General features: G+C 50.0%; 1 protein-coding gene across 7 annotated transcripts in view; it reads right to left on the reverse strand.

Annotated features, from left to right (window-relative positions):
• PPP6R2 (protein phosphatase 6 regulatory subunit 2) overlaps positions 1 to 27,376 on the reverse strand; it is a 64,332-nt gene that overhangs the window by 17,055 nt on the left and 19,901 nt on the right. For all 7 annotated transcript variants that reach the window (XM_074326660.2, XM_074326662.2, XM_074326659.2 and 4 more), the window contains exons 3-7: positions 15,464 to 15,706; positions 10,552 to 10,738; positions 3,182 to 3,319; positions 1,803 to 1,868; positions 160 to 272 (exon numbers count right to left, since the gene is read on the reverse strand). In XM_074326660.2, the coding sequence (XP_074182761.1) occupies positions 160 to 272; positions 1,803 to 1,868; positions 3,182 to 3,319; positions 10,552 to 10,738; positions 15,464 to 15,690 (731 nt within the window). In that variant the 5' untranslated portion in view covers positions 15,691 to 15,706. The remainder of the gene's footprint in view (positions 1 to 159; positions 273 to 1,802; positions 1,869 to 3,181; positions 3,320 to 10,551; positions 10,739 to 15,463; positions 15,707 to 27,376) is intronic.

A 27,376-nucleotide genomic window follows, 5' to 3' on the forward strand; every position in this document is an offset into this window, starting at 1 on the left:
CGGGAGCAAGGCGAGCATCTCAGGGCCAGCTCATCAGAGCCCGAATCCAGGCAGGTGCCGTGTTGCCGGACTTCAGAGCAGGGCTTGGGGACGTCCTCACGGCTGCAAAGGACCCAGCACCCACCCCGCCAGGCCCAGCAGCACCGCGGCCACACTCACGACTCCAGCACTGCGAGGAGGGGGTCGGGCTCTGCAGCCTCTTGCAGCTGGCTGCCCTGCTCTCTGCCCAGCCGGATGATGTCACAGAGGGTCTGGGAAGCATTGGACTGCCTCTGGAAAGACAAGGAAGCCAGGACAAGTGTCAGCAGAGCCAGCCTGCTGCACAGTCGGGGCGGCCCTGCTGCCTCGTTCTCTGAAAGGTGCTGGACTCTCTCTGACCCCATTCACTTCAGAGATGCCTGCTCTGCGTTCCCACTGTCAGGATGCGGGTCTGCTCAGGCTTTTAGCTCTACTGAACCATCGCCAGGAGCTCACAGGGCTCTCCACGGTCAAGTGTGCCGTGCAGGGACTGCTCCATCCCTTGGACCCGTGTGGAGCTGCTGCACAAGTGACCACATTACCAATATGGTATTTGAAATAAATTACCAATGTGGTATTCAGAATGAGCCCTGTGAGCGCCTGCAAACACACGTCATACAGAGGAAACAGGACGCAGCTCTCCCTCCCGAGGTCACGCTCACCCATGACCATCTGGAATGTCTGCCTCAGTGCCCTTGCCCAGAGTGGGGGCGGCCCGCGGGTTGGGTGAATACAATGAAAAACTCAGCCCCTGGCTCTTGGAGGGAGCAGCCGCACACGCAGCCCTGATGCGCACGCTGAGGCACACTGGGCTTAAGGTCGTGCCTGAACAACTATTTTAGGGGAAAATGAAAGCAGCAGGTAGGTGTGTGGCCTCCCACCTGCCCGTGGGCCTGGGCACAGCCAGTCAGCCCCAACGCTCTCACACTTGGGACAGCAGTGGGCTGACGGGAACAAAGAACAGAGTGGGAGTGGCCTGGAAGCAGCTACAGCTCAGGTGCCAGTCTGCACCACTGTCCTCAGAATTGCTGAGGACGGCATGTTTCACTTTGTCATGGGGAGAAAAAGGCCTATCAGGATGCACTCCAAATTCTCAGCAGTGGCTCCACAGGGAGTGGGGAGGGGCCGGGGAAGGAAGCCCCTACGTGCTTCTGCATCGGCAATGGGGCTTCCTCCCACAGCTCACACCCTTGTAGACCCCATCTCCTCAAGTATGGGCTACCACTAGCCACTCACTTGTAGGGACTTCACCCCTAAGAGGACTTTGCAGAGTGAGTTCCATCTTGCTCTCTCCCAGGGAAGCCAGCAGCCACGCAGCGAGCTGCCCTGTGGAGGCCCCATGGCATGGAGCTCAGGGTGGCATCAGCCAATAGCCCTCAAGGAACTGAGTGACCCTGGAAGCGGGCCCTCCCCAAGCTGAGCCCTGAGATGCCCTATGAGTGACCCTGGGCAGAGGACCTGCTAAGCAGTGTCCAGATCACTGACCCACAGAAGCTGAGATGAAAAACACTTGTCATAAGCAATTAAGTTTGGAGTAATTTGCTATTCAGCCATAGACAACTAATACAATTCTGTTTAAACTGTTTTTTTATAATAGGTATGTAGTATTTTTTAGTAAAAAGAAAAAGTCTAAAAGTCATGCTGGATTAAAGGAAGAAAATATGTAACTGGTCCTCGTCTGAGGACAGGGGTACCTGCCCCTCAGACAGCAGCAGAGGGCTCCCCAACAGCCCGGCGAGGGGCCCCTCCTGCACGAAGGCGGGCTGTGTGAGCGCCATACTCACGTCTTCATCCTGACTCGGATGGATCAATTCTACGAGTCTCTGGATGATCTTCTCTTCATTGAGCCACTGAAAGGGAGAAGGAGGCCATTCCGGGATGCTGCGCCCCTTCATGTGGAAAAAGTCCAGGGGCGCCCAGCTCCGTGACACACGTTTTCTGCCCGACACGTGTGTCTACCCAGACCCAACAGAACAAGCAGTGACCAAATTCTGGGGGGACCCCCCCAAGTTTATAAAGGAGGGAATCACTGTGCACACAGCCTAATGGTGCAGACTCTTAAACATCCGCAAGCTCTGACTTCAGGACATCTAGGAAGACGGCATGAGCTGGAGCTGGAGCCCGGAGCCACCCCAGCACCAGGGGATGGGCTCTCCCAGTGCACGTGGCCTAGTGGGATGCGGGGCCGCTCAACCTCTGCCCCTGCGGCGCCCAGGCCTTTCCAAGACCAGCAGCAGAACACGCTGGCAAGGCCACAGGAGACTGAGAACTGAAGTGCCTGGTGCCGCCCAAGGTCCACAGGCGATGGGGGCCCAGGCCGATTAGACGGGGTCACGACCGGCTTCCCCAGCACACCTCCTCATGCACAGCGGGGCAGCCTGCGCCCTAGGACGGCTCAGTGCAGTCAGTGCCGGCTCCCACTCACTCTGAAGAGCAGCTGAAGTGTACACTGCACGCGCTGTGAACCACTGGCTTTTAGGATGAGTGCTTAGTGGGGGTTCTCCACAGCAAAACCAGTTATAACCTACAACTGAGCACAACCGTCCCCTCATTCCAGGAGCTGGAAAACGGCAGCAAGGACCAACAGTTTGCTTTGCTTTACTTGCATGACAAACAAAATCCACCAACACAAGTGAACAGGGGCCTGGCACTGGTTTCCTAGGCTCTCCTCTGGGCTGAGAACCCACCCCTCTCCTGGGACAGCACTCGGGAGCTACGGGTAGGGCCTCGGGCTGTGAACGCCGGGCAGACCAGACAGCGCACACGCTCCAGGACACAACAGGCCACCTCGGTCTTTGCCATTTCTCTGCATGGAACCCTTGGCAGCTGGTGCTTTCCTCACGGTGAGTGGCTGCAGAGCCAGCCCGAATGAGCTGCTCCGAGGCCATGGGGGCACTGGCAGGTGGTGGTGGTGAGGAATGCTCATTTCTGCTCCTCACAGAGCAGAGGCTGAGCGTGGGGGAGAAGAAGCACTCAGGACAAGGCGGCGAGTGCCGGGTCCAGACCCGCCTGGACAAGGACCTGATGACCCCAAGGGAGACAGCCATGGGATGGAAAGCGGGGGCGCGGGGCCCTGAGCCCTTCCGCTGCGGCCAGCCTCCCGTGCCGGCACCCACCGCACACCCACCGCACAGGAGACGGCGCCGAGAGGAGCCACACTCACGTGCAGGACTTCCTGCCGCAGCCCGGCTGGCTCCACGCAGCTGACCAGGCGCAGCAGCAGGTCCATGAGAGCCGAGGTGCCGAGGTGCCGCAGCACCAGGCTGACGAACCCGTCCTTCTTCCGCAGGAACACGGTCACCTGCAAGCCAGCAGCTGGTCAGCGGGCAGCGCGGGCCTGCCGCCGCCAGACAGCCCCACGGGCCCTCGGGGAAACCATGAACTTTCAGTTAGACTGAGCAGAGATCGGAGAAAGGCCTCTGCAAGAACACAGGCAAGTTCCCAGGGGACACAGGGGGCCCCGGATGACGGAGATCTGCGTGCAGCTGGGCCTTTATCCAACATGACGTGAACACCCCGAGTGAACTACACTGGCTGCTGTGCGCACCAGCCACTCAGCACATGTGAGCTCAAGCTTCTCACCGGAAATGTCCAGGGTAGACAGCTGAGCCAAGAGGCAATGGTCACTGCACAGCCCTGGGGCACAGGGTGCCAACCCACACAAGACAGCCCGGTTGCTAACAAGCCCCACGACTGGTTGGAGGGACTGAGGTTTTAGAAAAGCAGCAGCTGGGGCCGCTGGTTGGTTCAGTTGGTTAGAGTGCAGTGCTCATTAACACCCAGGTTGCCAGTTCGATTCCCACATGGGGCAGTGAGCTGCGCCCCCTGCAACTAAAGACTGAAAATGGCAACTAGTCTGGGAGCTGAGCTGCACCCTCCACAACTAGATTGAAAAAAAAAAAACAACAACAAAGAAAAACAACGACTTGACTTGGAGCTGATGGATCCTGGAAAAACACACTGTTCCCCAGTACTCCCCAATTAAAAAAAATTAAAAAAAAGAAAAGCAGCAGCAGTGATGTGTGGCTAGCTGGCGACCAATGTCAACAAAATGTGGGCAGCCTAAGTATGAAGCCACTGTGAGGGTATAGGGGGCACAGCACACAGCACCGATTAGCGGGTGCCCAGGAGGGAGCTGTAGGTGGGTGTGGAAGTGAAGGTGAGGGAGCCTGGGCAGAGGTGAGGGAGCCTAGGAGGAGACCTCCTTGGCTACGTGTCTGCAAGTACAGCTCAGGTTTGCCACAGAGATGAAGTGCCAGCATTCCAGGCCACGGTGCTGAGATGGACCCAGGGTTCGCCTGGGAACTTTGATCTTTGTAGCCAATACAAGCCTAATCAAAATTCACCAGGGCTTTTTGGGGGATGGGCAGTGGAGAAGGTGGAAACAAACTCATCCTAAAATAATGCAAAAGGCAAAAAACAGTAAAAACAATCTTGGAGAAAAACAAAGTGAGAGGACCAACTCTGGACTATCAAGGCTACAGTAATTAAGATAGTGCATGTCGGTGCAATTACAAAGAGAACAGGATGAAGTGCAGAACAGACACATACACGAGTCACTTGGTTTGTGACAACGGGGCATTGTAAAGCAACTGAGAAAGAATGACCTTATCAATAAATGGTGCTGGGTCAACTGGATATGCGTGCTTTTAAAAATTACTTCAACTTTATACCACTTACAACACTTAATTCCAGGTGGATTGTGGATAGAAATATAAAAGGTAAAACAATATAGCTTCTAAAAGATAATACAGAAGAATGTTTTCATGACTATGAAGCAGGCAAAAGTTTCTTAACAGAACCAAGAAAACACCAACCACAAATAAAAAGAGTTATGAACTGGACTACAAGAGGATCAGAGTCTTGCTCATTGCAGAGTAAGGAAAAGTAAAACAGGCAAGTCAGAGTGGGAAAAAAATCAACAAAGCATTTGTGTCCACGAAATATGGAAAATTCCCACAAATTCCAAAAGAAGAGACAGCCTAGTAAAAAATGAGCAAGAAACTGCACAAAAGAAAATACCCACAGCATTCACCCTTTTCAGTTACCAGGGAGGTGCAAATCAAAAGCACAACGCTCTACTGTATCACACAGCCCCCCCCCGCCAATGGCTCACAGAAAGGCTGATGGTATCACAGGTGAGTGCGGGAGGGGCAGCAGGAGCTGGCTCTGCTGGGGCAGGGGGCAGTGGCTGCAAACTGGCTCAGCCACTTTCATATCCACTCAAGCTTACCCCACACATGTCTCAGTTATGAACGTATTATGTAACACCACAGCAACCACTAAAAACCTATTCTAACAAACACTACAGGTCAATCACACTGAAAAACTTTAAACTGTCAAGTAATCCACGGGAGGAAGGGGAAAAAAGAAAAAACCGAGAAATGAAACACAGTGGGAACCCAAACAGAAAACTACAAGTAAAATGGCAGTCATAAGCCCTAACATCTCCATAATTACATAAAATTAAAAGGCCTAAATATGCCAATTAAAGACAGGCCAAAAAAGTAGAAAAAAAACACATGACCAAACTATATGTTTTCTGCAAGAAATTCACTTCAACAATCCACACAAAAAAACTGTATACAAATGTTCACAGCAGCTTCATTTATTAATAGTCAAAAAAACTATAAACAACTAATAGTTAAAAAAAGTATAAACAACTAAAATGTCCTTCAATGGGTAAGTGGCTAAACAAACTGTGGTCCATCCAGACTATGCAATACTATACAGTATTAAAAAGGAAGTGTAATTATACCTGTGAAAAGAGCCCTTATCTTATAGTCTTACAGATATACATACTGAATAAAGTAGTTACATATAAAATGATATGATATCTGGGATTTGATTCGAAATAATCTGGGATGGGGGTTGGAAATAAGCGGTGTAGAAGAAATACGATTGCTCATGAACAGATAATTGTTAAGCTGTGTGACAGAGGCATAGGAGTTCATAAACTATATTCTCTAACTTATGAATGTTTGAAATCATCTATAATGAGGAGGTAAGAATACGCCGTAAGTCCTCTCTGTGGAAACATGACAGGAACACGCACTGTAGCAGTGATATTATGATTTGGTAGAAATATGTATTTGCCCCCCTTCCCATTTCTGGCTCACAGGTCCTAAAAACCTTGGAATTTCCTAAGTGTTGATTTGGTAAGTCTTTTGTTATGTAATGAGGTGACTTTTGGACCCCACCCAAGAGTGGGGGCTGGTTGCCTGCTGGAGCCAACCATGTGGTTGGAGGTCTGAAACTTTCAGTCCCACCCCCGATTTCCAGGGAGGGGACAGGGTCTGTCAATGGCCAATGATTTAGTCAACCACGCCTACACATGAAGCCGCCATGGAAACCCAAAAAGACATGGTAGGCCTCACTCAGAGAGCTTCCATGTACAGCTGTGAGGGATCCCAAGTTCCATGAGACAGAGCGCCTCCATTCAGGACCTGGCACTATGGATCTCTGCATTCGGCTCCTGATTCGTGTCCTTTGTAATCAGTCGGTAATCTAGTGAGTTAATGGGTTTTCCCGAGTTCTGTGAGATGTTCTAGCAAATTAACCGAACCCAAAGAGGGGGTTGTGAGGACCTCTGATTTGGAGCCAGTTGGTGAGAAGCACAGGTGACAGCTGGGCTTGGGACTGGCCTCTGAAATGGAGGGTGGTCTCGTAGGACTGAGCCTTTCACCTGTGGAATCTGATTTTATCTCCAGGTAGACAGTGTCAGAATTGAGCGGAAAACTCAGACACCCTGCTGGCGTCCGAGAATTGTTTGCAGGGAAGCCTCCACACACACATTGGAACAGGGTACAGGAGCCACTTTTAGCAGCCCTATGAGAGCACACTGTGAAAACAAGCCATCTCCTGGGTTATGGGTACAAATGCTGGGGCAGCAAACACGGATGCTGTTTACTAGCAAGAACATGGCAGTTCTATAGGAAAAAACGTATGAGATCTACTTCTAAGTGAAAAAAGCACTTTGCCATATTCAGGATATAATGTCATTATGTGAAAATAAAAGTGCAGCTGACTCTTGAGCCACATGGGTTTGAACTGCGCGGGTCCACTGAAACGTGGGTATCTTTCAATAAATACATTGGAGATATTTTTGGAGATTTGTGACAATTTAAAAAACTCACAGAAGAATGGCATTGCCTAGAAATACCCAAAAAAATGAAGAAAAAGGTATGTCACGAATGCATAAAATATATGCAGACACTAGGCTATTTTGTCATTTATTACAATAAAATACTCGTATACAGAAATCTATTATAAAAAGTTAAAATTTATCAAAACTTACACAAACAAGACCATACATAGGGCCATTCACAATAGAGAGAAATGCAAGTAAACATAAAGGTGCAGTATTCAATCATAACATATAAAGTTAACTGTAGTGCATACTACAGTAAAGATCGACCGTCGTGCACGTTACGGTAATGACCAACTGTACTACATACTACGGTAATGATCGTTGGCCGCACATACTATGCTAATGACTGTGGTACCTACTACAGTAATGACCAACTGTAGTACACACTATGGCAATAATCGACGGCTGTACATACTACGGTAATGACTGACTGTAGCACATACTGTACAACTGTAATAATTTGGTAGCCACCTCCTGTTGCTATTGCTACATGCTCAAGTGTTTCGAGGATCCGCTTACAATGTCATGTGATGCTAATCATCGCCACGTGAGTTTGTCTCTCCAGTAAATTGCGTGTCGCAGTGAAAAGCAATCCCTCACGGTTCTCATGTATCTTTCATCACGTTTAGTGCAATACCGTACACCTTGAATAACACCAAGGGACCCATACGAAGTGCCACTGGTGATGCTGGAAGTGCTCTCGAGAAAAGTCATGGCGTTGAGTGAAAAAGCTGAATTGCTTGACATGTACTGTAGACTGAAGTCTGCAGTGAGGGTTGCCTGCCATTTCAAGATGAATGAATCTAACGTAAGGAAAGGGAAACCCGTGAAGCCGTCACTGCGGCTACACCAGCAAGCTCAGAAACCTTGCACTTCTTGCGAAATGCCTTTATCTCATGTTGAAAATGCAGCTTTTATGTGGGTGCAAGATTATGATAAGGCAGGCACACCTACAGATTAATATGATTCGAGAAAAAGCAAAGTCATCATGTGACAAAGGAAAAGGAAGGGGAATGATCTAAAGCTGGAGAATCTAATGCCAGCAAAGGATGGTTTGATAATTTTAGAAAGAGGTTTGGCTTAGAAAATGTCAAGATAACAGGAGAAGCAGCTTCTGCCAATGAAGAGGCGGCAGACGAGTTCCCAAACTCATTAAGAAAATCGACGAGGAGAAAGTATTTGCCTGAACAGCTTTTTAAAGCACATGAAAGTGCCCTATTCTGGAAAAATAAGCCACAAAGGACATTCCTTAGTAAGGAAGAGAAGTGAGCACAGTATTTAAGGCAGGAAGGGCCGGGCTAACTCCACTGTTTTGTGCCAACGCATTCGGGTTATTGATCAGGACCGCCCTGATCTGTAAGCTGCTCCCCTGGAGACCTGAAGGGAAAGGATACCCAACTGCCAGCCGTGGTTGTACAAGGAAGGCCTGGACAATGAGAACCCTTTTCCTGGATTGGTTCCATCAATGCTTTGTCCCTGAGGTCAGGAAGTACCTGGCCAGCAAGGGACTGCTTTTAAGTCCTCTTGATGCTGGACAGCGCCCCTGGCCGCCCAGAACCCCATGACTTCAACACAAAGGCATTGAAGTGACTTCCTTGCCCCAAACATGGCGTCTCTAATTCAGCCTCTAGCTCAGGGGGTCATAGGACATTAGGGCTCATCACACACGGTCTCTATGGAAAGGACTGTCAACACCAGGAAAGAGAACCCGACAGAGAGAACATCATGGAAGTCTGGAAGCATTACACCACTGAAGGTGCATCGTTGTTACAGAAAAAGCCGTGAAAGCCATGAAGTCCGGAACAATATTAATTCCTGCTGGAGAAAACCGAGTCCAGATGCTGCATGACCTCACAGGATTCACGACAGAGCCCATCGAGGAAATCATGGGAGAAACTGTAGATGTGGCAAAAAGGTGGGGGGTCCCAAGATATGGATCTTGGAGTAATTCAAGAGCTAACAGCCACGACACCAGAGGAATTAACAGAAGACAACTTGTTGGCGACAAGCGCTTTCGAACCAGGGCCAGGCAATGAGAAGACGACGGAGAAACAGCAGTGCCAGAGAACAACTGACATTAGACAGTCGGCAGGAGGGAGCCAATTACTCAGGACTGCCTCTGACTTCTTTTATGACACGGGCACTGAAACTACAGCAAACGGTAGAAGGAGTGGGACCGCACAGAAACATTTTTAGAGAAATGAAAACGTAGAATGTAGTCCAGAAAGTCACAGCAAAGGTACCTGCCTCTGCGCCCCCTCAGCCCGCCCTCACCCCCCTCCCACTCAGCATGAGGGTGAGGACAGTCTCCACTTAGTGAGCAGTCAGTGCCCCTTGGGGCACTCACGGAACAGACTCTCCCGCTGTGTGGTGAGCGTCTTTGTGTGTGAAAATCTGGAACTGGACGTATCATCACCACTGTCGCCTAAGTATCCATCACGTAGCCCATGAGCGGCCAGCCTCCCCTTACCAGGCGTAAACCGAGTGATACGTAGCATGAAATTAACGACCTGTTAGTTTTTTACTGTTTCTGACTTTGTTTTCAAATCATTACAGTGCCGTGCAGCACGGCTCGCTCTTGTAATTAACGAATCTGCGTATCAGGCTGGCACCAGCTTCTCAGAGCTGCAGAGACACATGTGACATATTGGTTTCCTCCCTGACTGCACATCTGATATTAAACAGGTATGGCTAATATTTCGGGGTGTGACGATGCAACCTGCTCAGCAACGTCCTGTCCCCTCCTGGAGTATAGTTACTCTGAGAAGAAAGGAAGTCCTTATACTTCAGAGGTACAGACTGAAGTATCGACAGAAAGAATGCTATGGCCTCTGGGATCTGTTCAGAACGAACCCACTGGGGTGGAGGAGAGGGGACAGAGGTGGGAGGAGGCTGGCAGGACCAACTGCTGGAGCCCCGCCCGCTCCGTGTCCACAGAGCATCAGGCAGAGCGTGAGGCAGTCTCAGGTGCAGACTCCAGCAAGACCATGTTCCAGCAGGTGGAACACAGACACTCACGATTCTGACAGAAGCCCACTCCTACAAATTTCATTTGTTTTGAAACAGAACGTGCCCCTGACACATGGTCACCTGCCACCTCCACAGATGGAGCAACAGGCCTTAGAAGGTGGGCGTCCTATAATCCTGCCATGACTCAGGCATGTCCCTGGACCTCATGTCTGTGACTGGTCGGTGACAGGACAAGCTGGCCTAGTTCCCGGGGTGGTCCAGAGCTGGCCAGCAGACATCCCTCTGGGGGAGCCAACTCGCACACCAGCAGCCCACCTGTGAGGAACAGCCAGGAACGCTGCTCCCCACCGCCCAACGACGTGGTCGCACCAGCCATGCCGGCCATCCCCAACCACAGGCCGCGGTAGTTTTACCTGCTCAGTCTTTCTTGCAATGAGGTTGCCAATGGTCTTGCTGAAGAAACTGGCGAGCAGAGGATTGAGGGGCGGCTCACGGTCCAAGAAGTCGTAAAGAAGGTTCAGCAAAGTCTCGTCCCCTCCCAGTCTGTCGTTGACCTGCGGCACGTCACATGTCAGCAGCTCACAGGCCGTGTTTGGGTACCTGCAAGGGTACAACGCAAGCAACTGAAGGTGCAATCAGACTTCTCCGACCCTCTCAGGAAGCAGGTCCACGGCTAAGAAAAACCATGCCAGACCTTGGAACAGAATGAAAAGGGCCTTTGCCTGGCCCCTCACACCTGCGCCCTCCGGGCTCCCTGACCTCTCGCCTCCTGCACCGTCACAGCATGCCCGGCCTGTTCTCTCCCTCTCCCCTCTACGCCCTTCCTATCCCTTTGTACCAACGAGCACAGAGCCAGCTTGTCCCTAGACTGAAGAAATGCTGCACTAGCAGCTTACCGTGCAGTGCGTGCCAGTTATGGGGTGTGCAGGCAAATTATAAAGCAGCACCCATGCATGTAAATGACGTATATTACTCCTCTGATACAAATGACAGGCTACAGGAGACTCCTTGTCCCATGACATCACCATGCCCCCGGCTTCCCCCTGACAGACATGGGCTCACTGCCGTCGCCCTGCGACAGCCACGCCTCCCCAGCAACCTGCCGCATCCAGGACAGAGCCCGCGACCACAGTGCCAGCGACAATGCCCAGTGCCACATCTGGGTGCATGTCTGGGGATGCAAGTGAGGGTGCCAGGCCCAGAGAAGGAGGAACCCGATGGGAGCATCCTGTGGGGCTGACTGGAGCACACCTGGCACTAGAGGGGACAAGCTGTGCAGCCTCAGGCACATGACCTAACTTCTCTGTGTCTGGGCTTCCTCAGCTAACTGTGGAAGTGTGAGCGCCCACCCTCCTCACAAGGCCATGACAGCAGAGCAGTGCCCAGCACACAGGCAGCCTGGGTCAAGGTCAGCCTGTGTGCCCCTCCTGCTCCTGGTAGCCACCACCACAGACCCCAGCATGAGCCTAACCTAGGTGGTCACTGTGGATTGGCGCAAGGGGCCTGGGGTTGGTGGGGTGTGGAAGGGAGGCCACGGGGTCTCAGTCTGGCTATGGAGTGGCGTCCTCATCAGACCACAGAAGAAGGCGCCTTCTAGAGCTCAGGAGACAGCGTTGCGTGCAGGTGGGGCCCGAGAGACCGCCGGTCATAAGGAGGCCCAGCCGCAGGCAGTGCTACAAGCACCTCCGGCCACAAAAGCGGCCCTGACATGGGCGTGGCCAGTCCTAGGAGGGGTGGCCAGTGCCCACATCGGGGCCTGTTACAAGGGTCTGACGAGGTGGCTCAGCACCGTGGACGTGCGCTGTGATAACCAGCATGATGGACATTGTACGGCCGCCAGGAGCGGGCCAGAAGGGGCCTGCACAGAGTGCAGGCCAGAGCCAAGCCTCGCAGTGCGTCACGCAGGCAGAGAGTTGCCCAGTGGACTGCAAACAAGAGGATTCACACTGAGCGGCAAGAGAGAATCAAGCCCCAGAGAAGTGCGCTGACTGCCCCCTGCAGGAAGCCTTCCAGAGCCAGCGGCACAGCCCCGCGTGCGCACGCACCAGGCGAGCGAGCTCCAAGGCCCTGCGGCTGTGAGGTCTGTCTAGGCGGAGGGGTGTGCTTTCAACAGGATGTTACACGATTCTTAAAAAAAGGGACTGTGTTAGTAGATTATAAAGTTTATACAAGGAATAGGAATTCCAGTGAAACATGCAAATCAAACATATGGATTTGTCACCCATCCCTCTCAAATAATGTGAAAAACAGAAGACGTGGGAATGACGCTGGGCGAGACATGGAGGATGGAAAGTGGTGGCGTGGTGAGGACAGCCTGGCGCCCAGGGAAGTCTGAGCCTCAGCCAGTCACCAGGGGGCGCCAACTAGAACTTGAGGCCGGGCGGGCAGGCAGGTGCAGGGACTGGCGGGCTGGACACTTTTGAGAGCAGTGACACTCACAGCCCCTCCCTTGCGTCCCTCACACAACATGAGGAGGTTTACTCTCTGGAAAAACTGAACCAGAGCAGCTTCCGACTCAGGGATGTCAGGCACAGCTGATGGATTAGGGGGACACTGCCCAGAAATAGGGGTCCTGGTAAAAACAACACTGGGGTGCCTCCACCCCTCCGCCTGACTCAGGGTACTGACAGGTCAACGTCCCACAGGTAGGACCTGGAAGGATTCTTCTCGGGAGAAACTGCTGGGACAGAGAGAAAAATCAGCTAGCTGGCATCTAACCAAGCGGTCGGCACCCATCGCCCACAGTGAAGCGGGATGAGCAAGCCCCACTCAGGCCCCGGACTCTGCACAGGCTTTAGTGCCGCTCCCTTGAAAGCAACACAAGTGCTGATGAAACAAACAGCCAGAAAACGAGGCACGCAGGACCGAGAGCGCAGAGCGCAGACGGGAACTCTCAAAGCACACGTACACGACAACAGGGCGTCCACGGACAATGCCGATATCTAAAATGTGAGAATAAGACCCCTCAGGAGTTAAAAATATGACGGTAGGAGTATTTAAAATCAACAAAAGGACAGGAAGAGAAAATGTGAAGCAACCTCTCAGATGCAGAACAAAGAGGCCAGGACAAGGTATTAAGAAGAAAAACAAGAAGGAAGAACTAATTCGCGCGGTCTAACCCCAAAGAGCAGTCCCAGAAACAGAGCAGAGGGAACACTGGAGGGGAGAAAAGTACCACTGAAATAACAGAAGTTTCTCGGTGCTGAAGGCCAGGGGTCCCCAGGCACAGGCGTGAACCCCGGGCCCGGCGCTCGCCTCAGCACGCACATCTGAACTGTCACAAAGGAGCTTACTTGTCACGTACGTGTCCTCCCTGGAGCTCACAGCTTGCTCCTCGTTTTTGTTTGCTTCCTTTTGTATTTCTGTCTCACTAACGTCTCCCAACTCTGACTATGAAACTCTCCTGATTATCGATGCCGCTCTGGAATTCCCATGGCTGACCCGGGAATAACCGCACATCACTGGGGAATTCTGGAACAACAGGGTTAGAAAATGACCTAAATGCCCCCATGGAAGAAAGAAAACAGTCCCCACACAAAGGCCCAAGAGGCTTGTACATCAGATTGGTCAACAGCAAGGTGGGAACTAGAAGACAATTCAAGTCTTCACAATTACAAAAGAATTCCAGTCACAGCCTGGAATCCTCAAGCTGCGGGAGCAGGGCCCGAGCACGAGAGGAGAACACACTCCAACAGGCTTGATCCCAAGTCACCCCCACAGGCTCCTGCTCAGAAGCTGCGAGGAAAGAGGTACCCCACGGGCAAGCAGCCAGGCAGAGGACAACGGAGCCCTGGACCCGGGAGGCGGTGCTGGATGGAGTGTCGGGAGCCAGGACAGAGGCTGAGGGGTGTGCGGGCGACAGCACATCTCCCTCTGTCCCTGCCATGCTGCCTCCAGGGGCCACCTAGGCAACTGCGCTCAGCCCTCCTCCTTTCTGCTCTGGCCTGTAGACAGCAAGGCCTGCTTTGCTGGGGGTGGGGTGGGGACTCCCGGCCCCCCACGACCCCCCCATCTGCCCCCCCCCAGCATCCTTTCCCACTGGCTGAGCAGTTCTGACTGAGACTCCTGCTGGGCGCTATAAGGACACCCTCCCACACCACTTCAGGGCAACAAAAGTGCTATCTTGGGGTCCAGCTGCTTCAAAGCCAGCTGGACCCCAAAAGAAGAACTCTTTTCTCATGTTTCTCAAGTGGTACAGAACTTGGCAGGCAAACTAGGCAGGAACCTCAAGAAAAAGGCCAGCAGAGAGTGTCCTCACAGTTCTCGGGCTGCACTGGTGACTGGCCCCTCGGCCCACAGCCGTCCAGCGGCCTCGGCGCCTGGAGCAGCCCCTGGCTTTGCGCAGAACAGCGGCTGCTGCCGGACCTCGACCCAACCGGGGCAGCTTCCCTCCAGCGGCCTGGTTCAGGAAGAGTTCCCAGAGGCCAGCCTACAGGTGTGAGGGCTGCGGCGACACAGTGACACTGCCCAGCCAGGTCGTCACAGGAGGTGCGGCTTGCCTGTAAAAGTATCTGTGCTCCAGCAAGACTGTGGGCCATGAAATGTGAACTTGAGATCATTTTCATGTGTAATGAAAGAGTATCCTTCGGATTTTTTTCCAACCATTTCAAAACACACACCTGTTCTTAGCTTGTAGGCCACACCGAAACAGGATTTGGCCTGCAGGCCATAGTGTGCCGACGAGTTGCCACCACACCTGCCGGGCTCCCTGAGGCTGCCTGTCTGTCCTGACGGCTGCTCAGGCCCCGGAGGGCACCCTCAGAGCCGAAGGCTGGGTCTGCTCAGTCCCTACTGCCACCCAAGGTCCCCTGCTCGTTCCCACTGCTCTGTCCTCATCCCAAACCCTTGCCACACCACCCCTCCCTTCCCTTCTGTCAACTCCTAACATCCTGGCCAGCTGCTGAATGGGACATTTTAGGAAAACCTTTGAGAATGGTCACGAATGCCGCGACTCCCCAGAGAGAAGCACTTCCTGCCTCTAGGCGGGGGGGCCTCCTTCTGCTGGTGCGGCTGTCCAGTCAGGCCCCACCGGCAGTTTGGTCCTGGGACCTGCCCTCGGCTTTCAGCACATTTTCACTCAAAAGACTCCACACACAGCATAACTTCCAATAACACAGAACGAAAGAGCACACACACGAGAGCTTCCAAAGGCGTAAACATCGTGAAAACCAAGCCGGCAGGCTGGCCTCCTCACTTCTCAGGACGTGACTGCCTAAGGCCGGCTTCTCCATCAGAAAGCCCTAGTCTGGCCGTCCTCCAACACTGCCCGCTGCCTCCCTGCAGCACCGCCCATTGCCGGGCCCCGGTCACGGCCTCAGTACATACTTGAAGCGGACCTTCTCTTCCATGTCCAGGGGCGGGTCCTGTGTGATGAGGCTCACCAGCTCCTCCATACACTGCTGCCTGCACAGGAAGTCCAGCAACTTCCGGTTCTGAGCCTTGCACTCCTGCAAGATGTCATCTTCGTCCATTAACTCACGCAGGGTCACGTCCTCCTTATCCAGCAGCTTATCGACATGGGACGTGGTGTTCAAGTCAAACTTCCAGAACATGGTGACGGCCACAGAGCTGCAAGAAAGACAAGGGGGTCACTTCTCCCCACCACTGCGTACCCACCCTCGGCAACTACATCCAAGTCCCAGAAGCACCTCCTGGACGTGGGCCTGGGCTGCAGAGGGCACTCCTCCCAACCAGCAGGGACGCCCCCGCCCCAACGCAGCTCAGGACCCTGATGCCTTCTCTGGGCTCCCCTCGGGCTGACCCGCCTTCCTTACTTGACCTTCCCACCCCGACACTCGACCTGCCCCTGGTGCTCACATACTCCTTGGCTCCCTTAGAAGACGTGTCTCCCTCCCATGTGTCAGACCAGGGCGCCCCTCCACACCCACTAGGACGGGTACAAAAAGACTGACAACAGCAAGTGTTGGAAAGGACGTGGGGCCATTGGAAGTCCCTTGCATGGCTGGCGGGAATGCAAAATGGTGCAGCTGCTTTGAAAGAGTCTGGCAATTCCTCAAATGATTTTTTTTCATTTACCATGTGACCCAGCAATTCCACTCCTAGGCACAGACTCCAGAGACAGCAGAACGCCTGCCCACACAGAAACTTGTACACTAATGTTCACTGCCGCATTATTCATCAAAGCCAGAAACTGGAAACAACCCAGGTGTCTATCAAGGGATGAACGGATTAAAAACCATGGTCTGTCCTTACAATGGGCTGTTTATTACTCATAATATAAAGGAATGAAGTGCTGGTGGGTCTGAAGGCTGGATGGACCCGGAAAACATGACACCAAAGTGAGAAAAGTCATTCACGAAGATGGCAGGTACGTGGTGCCATCTCCATGATCCATGAAACGTCTGGAGCAGGCAAATCTAGGGACAGAACACACATCAGTGGTTGCCCAGAACAGGGGAATGGGAAGCCAGGGGGGTGGGGACTAACTGATAAGAATGCGGGGTTTCTTTGGGGGAGATGAAAATGTTCTAAAATTGCCTGTGGTGGTGCTCACATGACTCTGTGAACACACTAAAATCCACCAAATTGTACACTTTCAATGGTGGACTTTATGGTGTGTGAATTGTACCTCAAAGTTGTTAAAAGAAATCTTATGTGTCTGAAACTAAATAAAAACCCTAAAAAAACCCTAAGTTAAAAAAGTGATTAAAAAATATTTACAATTGAATAATGAAAATACTGTATGTCAAAAATGGTGAGACACAGCTATATGCAGTACTTTAGAAAATAATGCTTAGTTTTAAATACATTTACCAGGGAATCAGAATGGTTAAAACTAAACAAACTAAGCAATTAACTTAAGAAGGTAGAAAAGATCACTGAAACAGACCAAAAGGAACAGAAAGGGTAAATGTAATAACCTGAATCAGTGGGGCAGGAACGTGCCGACGTGAGGTTAACTAAACTGAAGCCGAGGCTTCTCCTTCTGTGAGGAAACCAAAGCACGGGCTCTCCCGTCACAACTGCAGGGCTGGCCAGACCCTCTGCAGTGTCTACACACAGGTGCAGGAGGCACCTCACGCTCCCGACAGGACACCGTGGGGCATCACACTGAGTCCGTGCAGGACAGTGCAGTGGCCACCTCGTGCATCTGAGCGCTCCTGTCCCAGGGCGCTGCCCACGCTGCCCGCGTGGGGAAAACCCAAGCACTCCGTGGAGGGCAGCTCAGGTGTCTGGACAGACTTCCGGCAAAGTAATGAACTGGACAGTGATTTGAGTCAGCCTGGGCCGAAGCAGAGAGTGACATCTGGGGTACTTCCGAGTGGTCCGAATGGGAGAGGATGGGCCATGACTGCATGGTGTGTGGGCTGAGGGAGGGGCACGCGGGACTCACTGTTCTGTTCTCTCTACTGTTAGGCATGTGGGAATTTATCCAAATAGTTAAAAATACAAGAAAATTTAAAAAGTCAAAACATTCAAATATATGGTGATGGAAGGAGAACTGACTCTGGGTGGTGAACACACAATGGGATTTATAGATGATGACAGAATTGTATACCTGAAATCTATGTAATTTTACTAACAATTGTCACCCCAATAAATTAAAAAAAAAAAAAGTCAAAACACACAAAAGCCCCAAGCTAGGACAGTGCTGAGGTAAACATTCGAACTGGGCCTTTTGGCTCCTCATTGCTAGGGAGCATGCTGAACGCCCACTGACCGCATCCCAGCCAAGCAGGCCCTGAAGCCAGGAAATCCTGCCGGAGGCCCGGCCTTCTCAGGCCTTTCTAGGCCCTGGAGCGCGCTCGTTTGTTTCCTTTTCTTGAGAATCCATCCCTTCCCTATGGACAGCCATTGCTGTGTTTCATGTGTGTCCTGCCGTGCGTCTGTGTTCCTGTACACGCATGCTGTTCTTTGTTGTATGTGTATTTTAAATTAAATAGATGGATGTGTCCTGGACCTGATTCCTCTTCTTATCCTTTGTTCACTCAGCCCCACCCTGCTAGGGTTCTCCCTGCACGTTGCTGTGTGTCCATCCAGTTTGCTGCCTCTAACTGTATGGCAGCCCCCACCGTTTGCTTCCTGCACGATCCTCCTGTGTTTTGGGGATGTCTAGGGAGGTGTGGGGGGGGCCAGGCCAGTGGATGACACCCATGATTTCACTGGGTGAAGCCTGGGTCCACGGGCCACAGGCTCCTCCACAGCAGGAATATGTCACACGTTCTATGCACTCCATCACACACCTAAACACAGAATAAGTCTTGTACAACAAATAGAACCAAAATTAAACCCAAATACTAATCACCAGATTACTTGCTTACTCGTAGCTTCTGTGATTTAAAACAAGACACTAACTTAACATCTACTTATTTGCCCCTAAATTATGGAACAGAAAGTTCAGTAAGGACATCCACCCGGCAAAAGACAGTGAGACATTCAAGGCCTTCTGAGAACCCATCCCATCTGCAGACTCCAGCAGACCAACTCATCTGCTCACGGAATCAAGTGCCGGGGAAACTGTCCATGAAAGCTGGCCAGCCCACTAGCTCCACAACACTGGGATTTTGCAGGCCATTCATTTTTTTCCTTTTAATTTAGAAAACTAACAGAGGGTTGCCCACTTTTTAACTTTACAAAGCAAGGAGGAGGGAGGGAAGGAAAGAGAGGGGAAAAATGGAAATGTAAAGGAGAAAAAGAAAAGAAAGGCAACGATAAACTATCCTCTACAATTACCTTAATTTCAGAAAACAATGACTCTTTAAATATCAAAAAAAGAAAAGCCATCATCTCAGGATTGAGAATAATGACTCACTTTGAAAAAATATAGTTTTAAGAAAAACTCACTTCATTACACTTACTTTGTTCCTCTCACCTGTATTACAGACCAGCAGTTGAGAACCTCTATGTACATTACCACTGACACTTGACGTGAAGTTAGGCTACTCTTAAAACCACTAATTTAGGCCATCTGCCTCACTAGAGCCTATCAGTACACTCTGCTCTGCCATTAAATAAAAAACGTCTGTATCACAACACTTCCATGTTTCCATCAGCTACCTGTGCATTTTAACACATTTTTTGCGGGAAACGAGTAAACTCGTCATATCGCCTCTAGTTGAACCGGCAAAAATTTTGCAAAGTAATTAAACAGAGACCTCTTTTTAAACTAAAACACTGAAAGTTTCATAGAAAAATATCAAATAGATAGAAAGATATGAATATTTTACGGAAAGTCTAATTTTGGCGAGAAAATGTCAAAAAAGCCCCGCGTTACGACGCGATTTGGCGGGAAAATGCCCACTTACAAAGTTAAGAAACAATTAAAAATGACCACATCAGTGGCATTCTTTAAAAAGTTCCATCGCAATGGCACTAGTTTAGCTGTAGCTAATTTCACTGGCAAAGGGACTAGTATAAATTGGTTCTAGAGCTTTATTCAGCTAACACTGCAGACTTCTTTTTTTTATATAAATTTTATTGGGGAACAGTGTGTTCCTCCAGGGCCCATCAGCTCCAAGTCGGTGTCCTTCAGTCTAGTTGTGGAGGGCGCAGCTCGGCTCCAAGTCCAGTCGCTGTTTTCAATCTTTAGTTGCAGGGGGCATAGCCCACCATCCCATGCGGGAATTGAACCGGCAACCTTGTAGTTGAGAGCTCGCGCTCTGACCACCTGAGCCATCCGGTAGCTCAGCGGCAGCTCAGCTCAAGGTGCCTTGTTCAATCTTAGTTGCAGGGGGCATAGCCCACCATCCCATGCGGGAATTGAACCGGCAACCTTGTAGTTGAGAGCTCGCGCTCTGACCACCTGAGCCATCCGGTAGCTCAGCGGCAGCTCAGCTCAAGGTGCCTTGTTCAATCTTAGTTGCAGGGGGTGCAGCCCCCCACCCCATGCGGGAATTGAACCGGCAGCCTTGTAGTTGAGAGCTCGCGCTCTGACCACCTGAGCCATCCGGCCGCCCCTGCAGACTTCGTTTCCAAACATTTCTTGTGTCCCAAGAAGGTCATGCTGCCCCCACAGGGAGCCAGCATCATCCCGGCTGGCCTCGCCCACACAGAAGGCTCGTGTCCTGCTCCCCTACGTGACACAAAGACACCCTTACAGCAAATCACTGCTCGGCCAGCCCTACTGACTGGAGGCGTCACACCCGGGTTCCTGCCACTCGCGGACAATGCCCTCCACCCTCTACAGTCTACCTGAACACCAAGCAAAGTACCACCAACGTCTTCCAGACGTTTATCCAACAGCCAAGGAACTTCAAGTTCTGCTTCTTTCTTTACTTTTTTCCGGGGACTGTAACCATCAGACAGAAGGTAAATTCCAAAGAGAAATGTCACCCATATGATCAGATACGATGTTACTATACGATCATGCAGTCTGATGAACAGAGCCCTTCACAAAAGGACATTCTGAGGTAGAGACCGTTGCTAAGAGAAGTTAGAATCTGAAATTCTCCCTAGTACCAGCCTGGCCACAAATCAGTTGGGTTGTTTTTTTAAGGTTCCTGATCAAAGTCCTGACTCTGCTGTGTGACCTGTGGTCGGTCACGTGACCTCACCTGTAAACTGGGAACTGTGAGCATCCCTGTCTCGCAGAGCTGCCGTGAGGACGGAGTTACCCCATAAAGAGCCTAAGACGGTGGCTGGCACAGTTTATCCTCAAAGATCTTGACTGTCTTTGGAGAGAAGGAGGCAGAGACAAGGTCACCTTGCTGTCAGAATGGGTTCAGTGTGGCCGCGTGGTGTGCACTGCTCTCCAGAGCTGACTGGGCGCCTCTCCCACAGCCCCTCCAGTAGCATCATGCCGGGAGCTTAAATCGAACATGACAGAAGTATGTGCACTGTGGAAATTGACAAATGCTACAAACCAGGAGGTTTTCTTACTCTCCCCAAGAGCCAGCGGTCAAACATTTACCAACACACCAACACTATTTGGCCTAGAAAAAATGGCAATGTAAGTCCACGGAGAACAATGAATATTTGTAAAATCAACTGAGCAACAAAAGAGACCAGGGCCGGCCCAGTGGCTCAGGCGGTTAGAGCTCTGTGCTCCTAACTCCAAACGAAGGCTGCCAGTTCGATTCCCACATAGGCCAGTGGGCTCTCAACCACAAGGTTGCCACTTCAACTCCTGGAGTCCTCGAGTCCTGCAAGGGATGGTGGGCAGCGCCCCCTGCAACTTGCAATGGCAACTGGACCTGGAGCTGAGCTGCGCCCTCCACAACTAAGATTGAAAGGACAACAACTTGACTTGGAAAAAAGTCCTGCAAGTACACACTGTTCCCCAATAAAGTCCTGTTCCCCTTCCCCAATAAAATCTTTAAAAAAAAAAGAGACCATGCCTAAACTGGGCACAGTCCACTGGCGGGAACGACCAGGGGGAAAAAAAGAAGCCTAATTTTACAAAGGGGGTGGCCATGGTGGGAGGAACAGATGAATAAAAATCCAAAATCAGAAGTGAAAAGAAATAACCACTCACATAGAGGTAAATTAAAATGATTATAAAATAATAATTGACACGAGCCTGTGCTTACATTCGAAGCAGGTGTGAACCGCCCGACAGCTGGAAAGCTCTGCCCCACCCTATGCAGACGCAGAGCAGCCTCTCAGAACAAGGCCAGGCTCCCCCTGCATGACCAGCGTGTGTGTCTGTCCCCAGCACACAGCCCCTTGTACCCCTGGGTCACAGCTCCAGCCTGACATGCAGCTGGCATCCTTTGTGAGTTCAGCAAACCAAACAGCACACAAGTTGACAATTCTAACAGGCTGACTCTTCCCGAGACAGCAGTGGGTGCAGTGGCTGAGAAGACGGGAGGGGGGGGCAGGGCCTGGGTCCACACGTCCAACCTGGGTGCCTCGATGGCTGTGGGAGATGCTCCAGTGGTCCCCAGTTTTTATGCTCCCCTCCTCAACAGCAAGAATTTCAGCTGGGCACTTGGCCACCCTCCTTAAGCCTCACATTCCCAGCCGCCCCTTGCCTCCAACTGGTCATGTGACTATGCGCTGGGCCAGGGGATGGGCGTGAAAGCGATGCAGGAACATCAAGGCCTCATTAGGTGTGAGCCTGTCTGCCCACTATGAGACAGCAAGACCAGGGCAACCCTTCTGAGTGCACAGTGGGCCAGGCCCGACCATTCGGTGGGAGAGAAACGCAGGTCTACCACATTCAACCACTGCTCTTTGGGGCCCTGTTGCAGCAGCTCAGTCTAGACCTTAGCTGAACTTGAGCACGTTTCTTAACCTCCTTGAGCTTTAGCTTTCCTCCTGTAAAATGACCACATTTCCTTCAAAAGGTTCCAGAGGAGTTAAGTAATACACCTGGCACACAGTAGGTATTCGACCAACACTAGAATTTACCGAACGAAACAAGAGCCGTGACGTCACTGACATGCATTATAAGCTCAATGAGTGCTCGTTCCCTCCCCTCTAGAACTAGTGTTAATACCTACCCTCTCACCTGCTGGTGCTGGAAAATGGCCCTTGTGGCTGCTGGTCTTAAGCATGGTGAGGAAGGGGAAGCAGGAGGGGCTGGGAGCCCACTGAGAGCAGGCAGCTCGGCCCTTCCCGGGGGAGGTCTGGGCTCCATGCTGCCTGGCGCTCCTCCCTGACCACCATTCACTTACCAAAGAGGAGCAACTTTCTCTGCGGTCATCATATCCCACTCCTTGGTTAGGAGCTGTGCACTGGGAAAATGCAAGCAACCCAAACGACAACACAACACACAAAAACTAAACAAGAGTGTAGTCGATCCTTTCCAGACACAGCAGAATGAGGCTTCCAAAGGGACTCATGATGAAAGGGCATGCTATTAATAATGACACCAGGACCAGAGGCAAAACCCGGGACTGCCCTGGGCAAACCGGGGCTGATGGGCACCCAACCAAAACCAAGAGCACAAGCCTTCCAGGCTTCCAAAACGATGTCTCAACAAGATTTCACACAGAATGAATTGGAATTCTTCAAAAATGTCTTGCACTTCATGGGCCCTTTCATTTTCATATAGTTTTAAAGTTAGCATGTCAACTCCACACTCCCTGCCCCCACCCCCATACCTCTTGGGTTTTCTGACTGAGATGATGAATTTCTAGACCAGTTTCGGGAGGGCTGGCATATGTACAACATGCAGTTTTCCAATCCAAACGAGAGTATATCTGTCCACTTACTCAAGTCTTCTTTAATTTCTCTCAAAATTTACAATGCTCTCCATAGAGGTTTTACACAACTGTCATTAGCTTTATTCCTAGGTACTTTTTATTTATAATGCTACTACGTACAAGACTTTAACTGCAAAGTGTCTGTTAATGGTACGCGACAATATAGTTTTTAAGTCTTTTCTTTTTTTTTAAAGATTTTTATGGGGGAAGGGGAACAGGACTTTATTGGGGAACTGTGTACTTCCAGGACTTTTCCAAGTCAAGTTGCTGTCCTTTCAGTCTTAGTTGTGGAGGGCGCAGCTCAGCTCCAGGTCCAGTCGCCATTGTTAGTTGCAGGGGGCGCAGCCCACCATCCCTTGTGGGAGTCGAGGAATCGAACCAGCAATCTTGTGGTTGAGAGCCCACTGGCCCATGTGGGAATCAAACTGGCAGCCTTAGGCGTTAGGAGCATGGAGCTCCAACCACTTGAGCCACCGGGCCGTCCCACGTAACAATATTTTTATAAGTTGATTCTGTATCCAGCAACTTGCTAAATGATTATTGATTTGATTATCTGTGGATTTTTTTGAGCTTTCTACATATACAATCACATCATCAATGAATAACAACAGCTTTGCTTCTTCCATCCAAACTCTTTTATCTTTTTTCCCCATTTTTCTGATGTACTGGTTAGTCTGGCTAAAACATCCATCACGATCTCTCAACATGTCACCAGTTAAGGGCTGTAGAAGTGTCTTCTGTCAAAATAAAGGAAGTCCCACGGCCTTCCCCAGTCCTTTGGAAGCCGCCTCCTGTTTCTGTTCTTACTGCGCTCCTCAGCACATGGAGTTTGTATGCTCATTAAAACCTGCAGGGAGTCCACACCCTCTCCCAAGGCCAGCTGCTCCAAAGACCGTGGAGTGCTTGACTTCCGCTTCCCTCCTTCCGAACTCCATGCTACTGCTATTGTGTTTTACATGACTCTATCCTTACTGTTGTCAGGGTTATAAGCAATTAATGTTCGTTTATATTGGCTTCTCATTCTTGAATCCCAACTCTTCCACTTGGAATCACTTTTTTCTGCAGTCTTTAGAAGCACCTTTGGTGAAGGACTGCCGATGAGAAACTCTTCAGTTTTTCTTTTCCAAAAAAGTCTTTATTTCCTCCTCTTTCTCGAAAGACATTTTGGCCCGACCTAGAGCTCGAGGTCAGCAATGTTTCCTCTCCAGGCATGAAGACACGGTTCCACAGGCTGCACTTGAGGAATCGGCCATCAGTCTCACCACTGTGCCGGCAGATGACACTAATCCTACTTCTCTGGTTTATTTTCAGATCTACCTTTGCCTTTGGTGCTCCGCAGGATTCCTCTCTCTGACGAGCCGTAAATTATCTTTCTGTTTATCCTGCTTATGATTCCTTTTTCACTCTGAATCTGTAGACTTTTTTCACCACTTCTAGAAAATATTTAGCCTTCATCTTTTCAAATAATAAATCTGCCCGTCCTCTCTTCTCTTTAAAAAAAAACACACCAATTGAACATGCGTTAGACCCTCTCCCTCCATCTTCCATGCTGCCTAACCTCCACTCTGCACCTTCCACCATCTTCTCTATGCTTCTCCTGGCGTTCTCTCCTGTCCTGCTTTCTGGTTCACTGACTTCCTCTTTACTGTAAATGATTCAATATTAAATCCATATGTTGTATTCTTTTTTTAAATAAATTTTATTGGGGAATATTGGGAAACAGTGTGTTTCTTCCATGACCCATCAGCTCCAAGTCATTGTCGTTCAACTTGGTTGTGGAGGGCACAGCTCAGCTCCAAGTCCAGTTGCCATTTTCAATCTTTAGTTGCAGGGGTTGCAGCCCACCATCCCATGCGGGAATTGAACCGGCAACCTTGTTGTTGAGAGCTTGCACTCTAACTGAGCCATCTGGTCGCCCCTCCGGAAACTCAGTGGCAGCTTGTTGTCTTCAATCTAGTTGTGGAGGGTGCAGCTCACTAGCCCATGTGGGAATCGAGCCAGCAACCCTGTTGTTCAGAGCTTGCACTCTAACCAACTGAGCAATCTGGCTACCCCCACAGGTTGTATTCTTTATTTCTAGACATCCTATTTGGTTATTTTTCAAATATGATAGATCACCTGTTATGGTTCCCTATAGATATTATGTCTCTAAATATTTCTCCAATGAAAAAGAGCATGCCTGTTTTATAGTCTGTTTCTGATAATTCCAAAATCTAAAGTCTTGAAGGCTCTATTTCTATTGGTTTTCACTCATGGTGCCTTATTTCCTTCTATGCTTGATCAGTTTTGTCTGTGTACTATTCGATATCCTTAAAAGAGCTATAAGAGTTTTTTTGTACCTTAGGATGAAGGTAACTTCCTCCAGAGAGGTTCTGTTTGTGGGATGCCTGAAGGCATTACCAAACCAGAAAACCTTACACTAAATTCATGCTTGACCTCCCTAAACTACCAGGTATATGAAACTGGGCTACTAACCCTCACAAAGGTTAACCCATAGCCACAAGGTTTTCCCCCTTTTCCTGCTACATTTAGTGAAAGCACAACCAGATGGGGGCAGGGATGGAGTGAGGCAGGCATGCTTCTAGCTCACCCATATTGAGGGTGTGGAGAGAGCCATTCCGTGCCCCATTTAGCACAGGGATGGTCTCCTGGAGACCCTCCACCTTGAGAGGGCTGTAGATCTTAACAACCCTCTTACCCACAAGGCCTCGGAAATCAAAGTCCCACTTTGTCCAGATGATCAATTGCCCTCAGGGCAAAGGCAGGTTCCATCCTATGGTGCTTAAATTACCTTTCCAGGTTCTTATTTTTTGTTATATTTTGGTCTAGAACTTCCTTGCTATATTGTCAGTTCTTTAATTTTTTTCTTAATCTAACAATTTTAGTTGCTTTCTATGGGTGGGGTGGGGTGGGGAGGATAGAGGGTGATCCAAAAAACCTAGCCTGACATTTATCAAAAACATAAGACATTGCTGTTTTTCTTGCAAAATATACCTGATACACAATTCTATACACTGAAATTTATATTCTCTCATCACTTTGAAAAATTATTCCACTCTCTATGGTCATCATTCACACTAATGAGACACCTGTTGTCAACCTACTAGATGTTCCTTTGTAGGTAATCTATCTTTCACCAGTGGCTTAAGATCTTTTTGTCTCTGCTGCTATACAATTTCAGTGTAGGGGTATATCTTTCGTTTTATTTATACTGGTTGGGACATAGTGTGCTTCTTAAATCTATGGATTTATCATCTTTTATTCATTTCTGAAAACTGAAAGCTATTAATACTTTGAATAGTGCCCTTCCTCAACTTTCCCTATTTTTCCATTCTGGGATTCCAACTACACATTTTTATTCTATCCTCCATTTTCTCTTAATCTCATTTTCCATCTTCCATCTCTCAGTGTAGCACACTGGGTTAAGTTCTTCAGATATATATTCCAGTTCACTAATTCTATCTTCAGCCAGGTTTAATCTGTTTAATCCACATATAGAGAGTTTTTAATTTCAACATTTTGTTTTTCGTTTCTGAAAGTTCCACTTGGATCATTTTGACACTTTGCTTTTCATAATTTTTATTCAGTTTTGTATTTCTTCAAACATTTCATGTTTTATTGTACGTACTGCATCTGATTATTCAATATCTGCAGGCCTTGGAGCATCTAATTATGCTAACTGTTTCTCTTGGTTGGTTTACTTAAATTTAATCTATAGAAATCCCAAGGGCCTACACTGTGTGTATGCTTTCCTCTGAAGAGGATGTATGTCTGCTTCAGCACAGAGCAAAGGAGTGCTATTGTCACACAGCCGCATGCCTGTCTGTCCCCTCGTGCCTACCCCTAAAAAGAAAGAAGAGTCTGTGAGACTATTCCTTCCAGGGACATTGCTTCACCTTTATGCCATCTCCTTGTCTGGCCCCAAAGGATGGCTGGCTAGCCAATGACGGATAAGATTCCTCAAGAAAGGAACAACCTAAGACAGGCACAGTCTTGTGGGGAACCACCAGGAGAATTCACAAGGTTGACAGAGGTGGCCATAGACCACCCCATATTCCCCCGTCTAAGGAGAGCTTCTGCCTCTGTGGCTGTATTCCTTCCCACAACCTGCTTGGGATGTGATAACATC

Source organism: Rhinolophus sinicus, chromosome 1, assembly GCF_057876585.1.
Source record: "Rhinolophus sinicus isolate RSI-liver-muscle chromosome 1, RSI-T2T, whole genome shotgun sequence".
Lineage (NCBI taxonomy): Eukaryota > Metazoa > Chordata > Mammalia > Chiroptera > Rhinolophidae > Rhinolophus > Rhinolophus sinicus.